At 45.2% G+C, this 9,258-nt stretch overlaps 1 protein-coding gene across 1 annotated transcript in view; it reads right to left on the reverse strand.

The window, feature by feature from the left end:
* Positions 1-5,976, reverse strand: part of Kcnh5 (potassium voltage-gated channel subfamily H member 5) — a 289,555-nt gene extending 283,579 nt beyond the window's left edge. Inside the window, exon 1 of the mRNA XM_031356245.1 lies at positions 5,005-5,976. Coding sequence (XP_031212105.1) covers positions 5,005-5,077 — 73 coding nt within the window. The 5' untranslated portion in view covers positions 5,078-5,976. The remainder of the gene's footprint in view (positions 1-5,004) is intronic.
* Positions 5,977-9,258: the final 3,282 nt, after the last annotated feature.

The raw sequence follows: 9,258 nt of genomic DNA on the forward strand, positions 1-9,258 counted from the left end.
GCAGGAGCATGCAGGGGAGCAGGTGTATGCAGGGGGAGCAGGAGCATGCAGGGGAGCAGGAGCATGCAGGGGAGCAGGTGTATGCAGGGGAGCATGTGTATGCAGGGGGAGCAGGAGCATGCAGGGGAGCAGGAGCATGCAGGGGAGCAGATGTATGCAGGGGGAGCAGGAGCATGCAGGGGAGCAGGTGTATGCAGGGGGAACAGGAGCATGCAGGGGAGCAGGTGCATGCAGGGGGAGCAGGTGCATGCAGGGGGAGTAGCCCTTAGCCAGCAGTGCACATGCTCATTATGTAATGTGGTGCAGGCTCAGAAGTGAGATGATGTTCTTGGTTATTCGTCAATATAATTTAGGAAGTGGTCAGTATAATTTCAACCTCTTTGATATTTTAAACATTTAAGTGGTGCATTATAAGGCTTGGGTAAACCAATGCTTCAAAACCAATATGTGGTTTTATCAATATTTCCTGAACAGTGTCTTAACTATAACAGAAAGCCATTCAAGAAAATATATATATCAATAACTTTATAACATCGCCAACAAAAACCGTTTGCCTAACACTGTTCCTTTCAGGTTGGGTCATGATTAAGTTGTTTTTCTTGTTTTGTTTTGAGACCAATTCACTGTTTCTTCTCCTGGGGGTTTCTGTTAATATCACCTTGTTTCTAAATATCAGGTACAGCATGAAAACAATTTTTGGAATCATTTTACAAGGAAGAGGTGACAGAGTAAAGAAAGTGCTTGTGCAGCCTGCTGTCTCTAGGAAAATGGAAAATTGAAGCTACTGAGGACCTCTTAAAAGATGAGTTGCTCCTAAAGCACTCTCTTCTGCTTTCTTCTTTCCTTCTCCTCCAAAGAGAAAAATAACACTTCTAGATTTTCACAAAAGAGAAAACTCCTTAATTTTTAATAGTACTTTAATATTAGTAGATAACCTCACATCAAAAATATTGATTTGAATTTATGATTTTTCAAAGACAGCAATCTAATTTAGCATTACCCAAACTAGCCACAGCTAGATATTCATGAGGAATTCAGGAAGAACACGCAGGTGAGACATGCTGCCCATGAGAATGGGAACACTGAGTGCTTTCATTTTTTTTTTTGTCTTTTGAAACTAGCATTCCATCTAAAAGTCTCTCAGGTATTTAACTCTACCTGTAATTTCACATCTCTTTACAACTTAATTTTTACTAACAAATAGCTTGCATGAACAATGACCATATAAAGACGGAGGAGCTCCTGACAATGCCAAACAACAGATTTGGTCCATACCTACTCATAAAAGGGGCCTTCTATAATGGTGCTGTTCGGGTGTCATGAACTTGACCACAATTATCAAGCCCTCCCATCTTCATAGCTTATTTTGATCCAAATAGCTGACTATACACTTAAACTTCACTATAGTTGACAATTTGGTATTTCAGACCAACCAGTAAGACTGTTTCTAAGGCAAAGCAATGGTGATTGTTCAAGGAGGTAGATATGTCATTTCCTTTAATCTGAGCATTCTACACTGCACCCAAGTATTGAAATGCTACACCACAGCTTATAAATATGTCAATCAAAATCAAAAATCTATTTTTAATGCTTACCTAAACATTTCTGTTGTCTTTATACTTTGACCTTTACAAATTCTTGCAAAAGTAGTAAGCTCTCTGTGTTTACAAGTTAAGGATTATCATATTCCTTTTATCTTAAAACTTAAGGGGAGAATGCCTTACTTCTCTTATTTTGAGAATTGGCCAAAAAAAAAAGTGTATATGTATCTACCCTACAGAATGGCTCACATTGCTTTATTTTGTAGACATAGTCACCACTAATGACTTGCAATTCTGGCCTAAAGCAGTCAACTAAATAAGGAGGAGAAAACAGAGAGTAAAACAGCAGCAGAGAGGTCACCATGGCCACTCAGAGCCTGGATGGTGGCATTGTCCCCCAAGAAACTGCAGGTGAGGGCTTTGGAGTTTGATTATAAAATCCTGGGCTTTAAAAACTCTGTACAGATATGACATTCCCCTTGCTCATTTGGTCTGCATTACCAAAAAAGTTGTCTGGTAGATTCCTAGCTGCTCGGGCTTTCAAATCACAAGCTACCAAAACAAATGGACAAAAACAAATGTTTGATCCTCTCTCTCTCTCTCTCTCTCTCTCTCTCTCTCTCTCTCCCTCCCTCCCTGCTATCCCCTCCCTCCTCTCCCCTCCCTCCCTCCCTCTCTCTCATGTGTGTATTTGTATCTTTGTGTGTACATGTGTCTCTCTGTCTCTGGGTGTATGTGGTTTTGATTTTCTCGCAATCTCTCTGTCAGTCTGGGTGAATTATGCACTTTTTTGTCTCCCCTGTGTCCATCTCTATGTCTGGATAGATGTCTGTCCACCTGTTTGTCTGTTGCCTTTTGTTTCATCTCTGCCTCTTTCTACACCCATGTTTATCTGACTCTATGCAAGATATGATCTTTTCAAAAGAAAATGGTATTGTATGAGTAAGGAAGCTCATCAATATAAAGTGCAGCCTCTGTTTTCTGAGTTCTTAAATCAGCTGGGAAGGCGGCCTCCTTGACTTCCTCAAACAGAGCTGTGCCAGCAGTGCATTCCCAGTGTCATTAAGTTGGTGAATGATTAAATCCTCAGTGTGACCAACCTGATCCATCTCTGAGAATCCTCAAGGGAATTTTATCTGTTAGTCTTAATTAAACAATCTCTTAGGATGAGCTTTTCAATTTCTCTGACAAATCAGGTAGAAATGACAACTGGAAGGCCCTCCCCCATTAATGGATAAACCAATCACATACTGCAATTCTCAATTCAGGTACTTGCTGAGGCCTTTCAGTCCTTACTACATATAGACATGCATAATTCCCAAGTCTCTAACACATTCCCACCAAAATCCCAAGGTTTTATGTCTGACAACTATTCAAGGTTGGGCACAGACAATAAAAGGTGGGATCTCAAAGCAGGTAAATCTCACTCATACATGCCGTTAACCAGGGAAACAAGCACTAAGTTAATGAAAGCATTCTAACCCCCAGAGAGTAAACATGATAAAATACTCATATGTTGTGTGATAGATATAAAGTGAAGATGAGAGGGAGGAGTCAGATCTGAGCCACATGACATAAATCTTCATTTCAAGCCACGTTTGGCAGAAACGTATTCTATGACCATCTCATCTCAGGTCCAGCCTGAGAAAGTTGTGACCGATACTGCTTACAATGATAAAGTTCAATCCAGGACTTCTCATTGTCTCCCTCTTCACCTCAGAGGGTAGCAGGGAGCCTATGGGCCTGGTTTTCTAAGCTCTTCCTGGAAAAGTCCTCTCAAAAACCAAACCATGAAGTAGAATATCTCAAGAAGATGAGAAATTTGGAAGAAAATCACCATGACCCTGCAAATAGCTGATTCCAGTAACCTTTAAATTCCACCCAGCAATTGACAGCCTTAACAGTAATGTTCCCTGTAATCTAGATCTGTAAAAGATATTCATAAAAGAAGCCAATGGGTTAACATAGAAGTTTCATGCTACTATGAACTTCTATTTTAATTTACATTGTTATAAAAACTGAAAGTGCATATGAACCTCACACTAGCGTAGCTAAAAATACTACAGGGATTAAAATGACTGTGCAGTACTATAAGCTATTTTTTTTTTAATCCAAATGTGTCACTGCTGCTGTAGACTTACACAGCATCACACACTGACTAACATGGAAGAAAGATTCACAAGGCTCCAAACCAAACTCCAAGGTGAACATCTAAAGAAAACACCTTAGGTTATTCCAATTCCAAGGATGCACCTGTAAGCCTAGTTTACAAAGAGATGCTAATCCAAGAAGTGGTGTTGTCTAAGCTACCACTCTGTGTCCAGTTATTTGCTATCATTTGTGTGTGTCTCTCTAACCCACAGCCAAAGATCTTAGCCACATTTTCCATACAAAAGGCCCATACTATGTCTGCTGTGTAAGGCTCCCAAATACACTTAGTTCCCATGATCGATCGACTGACAGAACAAGGAATCACAGAACCTCATAGAATCTTCCCACTGTTTTCCGACTCAAATCTATGTACAGAACTCTTTTTCATGGCTCTCCAGAAAGGGGTTCTGAAGAGAAACCCTGAAATGATAGTCCATTCAGTTTGCTTGTGGAGTTGAAAAAATATGTAAAAGAGTTTTTAAAAAACAATTAAAAGATGCATAAACCCAGTAGATTAAATTTTTATAATCTGCACATAAATGGATGGTATTTTAAAGGCACTTCAGAGGCAGGGCGCCTTCATGTGCAGAAGCGAGGGAGAGTGATATTGTTCAAATCTTTTTCCCAAGTGCATTGAAAGCACAGAAACTATGGCTTTGTTTCTACCCTTCTCCTGATCAAGTGCAATAGGCAAGATGTAACCTATAAACCAACACGCAATGAAGAAAGCAAATAAAACGTGAAACTTTAAACACAAATTTGATCCGAGTAACTGCCTTCCCATTTTCCAAGCACTGACTACTTAAGGTTCAATTCCCACTACTCGCCCTAAAGCAGGGTACTTTCAAATGTGCACAGTGGGTCCAAAAGCCATCCTAGTAACTTAAATTTGATGAAGTGGCCACTTTCCCAGTCATTCCCAACTTAAAAGGAAAGCTTCCTCCAAAAACTGGCTCTAAGAATTTGGTCAGGGCTTGCAGCCTGTTTGGGGAGCGATGGGACAAGAGAGATTCATCATCAAAGTGAAATTCAACCCTATTCTGATGGACCGCCGCTCTACCCACCCCCCCTTTTCTAGCTCCTACTCTAAGGTCTGGACAGGTGGGAGGGGGTACATCTCTCTTAGAAAACAGATGCGAAATTACGTTCCTCCACCACCTCCTTCCTGTCCCCCACCCACCCACCCATCCTAAGCCACCAGGTACCACTGCCTACACCCCCTCCCCCCTTAGGAGAGTGATGGGATGGGCAGGACGGGGGCGCCGTGGGCGGGATGAAGGTGGGAAATGTTCTGAACTGCAACTCTCCTTACCACTGGAGCGCCTGACGATGTTCTCCAAAAATGTGTTCTGCGGAGCCACCAGCCCTCTCTTGCCCCCCGGCATCCTGGGTCTGGAAAGCAGCGGCCAGGATCCGCGGCGGGGGAGGGGGGGAAGCAGGAAGAAAAGGTGGAAGAAAAGGAGGAAAAGGTAGTGGAGATGGAGCCGAAAGAAAAGGGGGCGCGGCGGCGGCGGCGGGGTCCCCTGAGTGTGTCTCCAGCCCGACCCGGATGAGCAGCTCTGGGAAGGAGGACCAAGCAGTTCATGGTAGTAGCGCTCCCCCGGCCGCCGCTGCCCAGACTGTGGCGGTGCCGCACACGGGGCTGGGGAACTGCAGGCTCCGCCGGGCACAGTGCGCCTGCGCCGCCCCCGCTGTCGCTGTCCCGCCGGTGCTGATGCTGAGGCTGCTGCTGAAGATGCTGCCGGGGAGGCAGGAGCCCGAACGCGGGCTCAGCATTTCTCCCTCTGCCCCGCGCCCGGGCTCTGGGAGAGAGCGAGGAGCAACTGGACTTCCCTCTCCCCACTCCTAGCCCAGGCTAAGACCCCATTCCTTAGCTCTCTGCTCCCTCGGTCTCCTAGCCCACCCTTCTCACGCAGCTGCTTCACAGCTGCCCAGGGCAGCCAAACTTCTGCCGAGGCTTTGCGAGCGCCTAGTGGCTGCTCCTTTCTCCACGAAGATCCAGACAAGTGCTCGCTGGCTGGTGTGGGCTGTTGTTCCCGAGGCAGGCACCAGAGAGGGCAAAGGCAATCTCGGGGGAAAGAGGGTCACATCTCAGTTTCTCCCGCTGCCGCCGTCCCAAACCCCAGCAGCTCTGGCGCTCGGGTCCTGGGGCCGAGACGCAAGAGGGCTTCTGCTCTAGCCCAGGCTCTGCGCCGAGTAGGAAGTGACTGGGTGGCGCTCAGGGACTCGGAGCAGCCACCTGACGCTGCTACCGCCCCCCTCCGGGCTCTGGCGCCTGAAGCCTCGACTCGGGAGCTTTCGACACCTTGAGAAACCCCACTATCTGGAACAGAAGCCAGATGGAGTATGCGAGCAGAGCTGGCACCCGGAATGGCCCTGCGCCCCAGGCTGGATTTGGCGCGCTAGTCAATGGGGAAGGAGGTTGGCTCCCACCCAACCTCTGGAGAGCTTCCCCAAGAGCTGCTAAGTACAGAAGAACAGGAAGCCGGATCCCCCTACCCAAACTTAAAATAAAAGAGTTCACTTGATGCTAGCAGTCCTAAGAGAGAGTCAACAGTTCAGACAAGAGCTAGAGCAACCAGCAACGATTGCTAGGAAATGTGGTACAAGCTGTGAGAATGAAGCTGCGCTAGGCTGGGGAGAGGACGCCCTCCTATACATTCAGGACCTGGACTGGAGTGGGACTGTTAAAAAGCGGTCCAAAAGCAGGGGGCAGCCACACAAAAGGGAAATTTTCACAAGTAAGAAAGGGGCTGGAAGACATACAAAAGGGGGAGCCCAAGGAACACAGCAGCCCCTTCTTTTATGAAAGGCATTATTTTCTCCAGGCTACAGCATCAGCAACCCCTAAGAATTTGGGGGCCTTATCCCTAAGCGGAGGGTGCCAAGAACTCTGAAGATGGAGTTTGACAATCTGTGGGTAATAAGCCGTTTGCTAACTATGATACACAATCCACAAGCTTAGGGTAAACCTAAACGTCCATTTAGGAGACTCGACCTGGGCCTGTGGAGACAAGAACCCCCTGGGAACAGAAAGGGCTCGGAATTCCGGGGGCCGGGGGGAGGGGGGGCAAAGGATAAAGGTTAGTTGACCGACACATCTTGGTTGCTGGGATCAGGCTATGCCAGGGGAGGTAATCATTGTGGAAATGATGGCCTGTCAAACAGAGGGCATGCTGAGAGTGAGAGGGCTTATGACATTGAAAAATCCTCCTCCCTCGTTAGCATTCACTGGCCTTTAACAGGCTCTCCCTAGATCACTCAAGCTCTCTTTTCTCCCTCTCTCTCTCTCTCTCTCTCTCTCTCTCTCTCTCTCTCTCTCTCTCTCTCTCTCTCTCTTTCTCTCTCTCACCCCCTATCTATCTATCTACCTACCTACCTATCTATCTATCTATCTATCTATCTATCTATCTATCTATCTATCTATCTATCTATCTCAGGCAGAGAGTTAAATGTAAAGCCAGGATTCAAGTTCTACCCTAGGGTAATTTTTCTCTCCTCCAAAATTTCCACCGTCCACCCAAGAGCCCGGGGAAACTGCACAAATTTGAAAGATTGACATGTAGCCAAAAGTTAGTTAGTTTCATGGAGATTCCTTCTCGGGGAAAATGAAGACACTGTGGACCAATGCTGGTTTACTCCAGCCTTCCATCTAAAGCAGTTTATCCTCCTACAGATAGAGTGCCTCAACACGTCCAGGTGCCCTCAGTTAAGTAATAAGGGACTGCAGCACAGACTGGATCTATGTGCTGAGCTTGCCCCAGGCTGTAGTCAGTAATGTATTTAAGGATGTGCATCCTCTGGGTTGGGCAACAGGAATAACAATAAGGTCTTGACACCCAGACCCAGCACTACCACCCCAATTTTAAACATATACTTCACTTCCCACCTCTGCTGTGTCTTACTTGACTCAAAAGATCCCAGATTATTCAGCTGTTGGCTGGAGTAGTGAATACACAGACCTATGCATCTCTATTGCAAGGTTTCTATCCTTGACTTGTAGCATGATACAGCAGTTCTACCATCAACATTGACAGGGAATATTTCCAGCCTATATGTTCTTTTGCACATCCTTAGCTGCCCACATCTCGCCTCTGGGTATTGATTTGAAGTCTCAGCTTCTCAGCATTTCCTATCTAATATAAATATATCCCCATTCCTAATCATTTCTCTGTGGGTGTATTAGCTCACACTTCCCAAAGAGGAAACTCTTTTGGACTCCATTAAGATGCAGCCACACAATCACTGTAGAATGTCCCCGTTTATTCCCATCCACAGCTTTAATTACAATGGCATGCTTCCTTTCTTCTTTTTCCTTCATTTCTGGATAGCATTACACTGTTGGCCTATCTTAATGACTGTATGGAACTAAAACAGCTAGCTGGGCATTACGAAATGTCAAAGCATTTGGTTATACTTCCCTTAATCTTCCAGTTTAGATTTTCACTCGTGCAAATACTGATACCTAGAAAGATGAAGTATCCTAATCAAGAGGACACAGTGCTTTCGAGCACTTGGGATAGAAACTAGAGGAGGACCTCCTACTCATAACCAGGGCTCCTTGTAAATAATAAACTGAGCTTGGATCTGTGTGGCAACAGCCAACAACATCCAGTCATCTTTAGCCATCACTCACAGCTACAGGAAAGAGGAACCCCTAGCAACAACTTGCAACAGCTCCCAATCAAATCACAGTGGAAGAAAGCAAAGCAGAGAGAGAGGCTGTGGAGGCAGCGGCGGCGGCAGCAGCAGCAGAGGCAGCAGCAGCAGCAGATGGACTGCCTGGCCCTAAGGAGTGTGCTGGCAGATTGCAGCAAGGTGCCAATATAGCACTTTCAAAGAGTTTTGCAGACAAGAGTCCATATGTTGTGACCAAACCACAGGGCTGAACAGGTGAGAAAGTTGAGATTTTTAAAGGCTGCAATGTCACAGAAAGGGTTTCTCTTTGTTTGTTTATGACCGAAATTCCATTTCAAAGCATAACCTCTTGTGCTTCCTCTCCCGTGTCTTGCTGTATGGTGATTAGAAAGGTGTTGTCTGTGAGAACCAAGAGTTCCAACCCCTGCAGGCTCTGCTGCCTCCAGGGTCAAATGCAGGCATGTTCCAGTTTAGTAGGAAACGATGTAAAAGAAGAGGCTTAGAAATTAATTTACTAGGTAGTGATGACTTGTCGTCACTCTTGGTTCCCTAAGGAATTCTTATTATAAAGGAATTCTTTTTTAATGTAGCATATAGGATGGTATCTGTAATTACATTTCAGTTTTCTAGAGGTGGTACTGCTAGAGCTTTTGTGTACAGATGGCCCAAACACCAATCTCTACAGAAATGATGCTCTTCTTCATTTTGACTGTCTTCTGAGTTAGCCTATTATGAAAAAGAAAAAATGAGTACTAAAAAACTTTTTTTGTGAGGATAAAATGTGCTCTAAGTTGATGCTATTAAAACTTGTGGCATGCATATTACCTATTTTCATTACTAATGTGATAAATGACAAAAATGACGTAAGGGAGAAGGAGTTTATTTTGGCTCACAGTTCATCGTGGAGGAAAGTCATGGTATCAGGAGC

Source organism: Mastomys coucha, unplaced genomic scaffold, assembly GCF_008632895.1.
Source record: "Mastomys coucha isolate ucsf_1 unplaced genomic scaffold, UCSF_Mcou_1 pScaffold6, whole genome shotgun sequence".
In the NCBI taxonomy this organism is placed as follows: domain Eukaryota; kingdom Metazoa; phylum Chordata; class Mammalia; order Rodentia; family Muridae; genus Mastomys; species Mastomys coucha.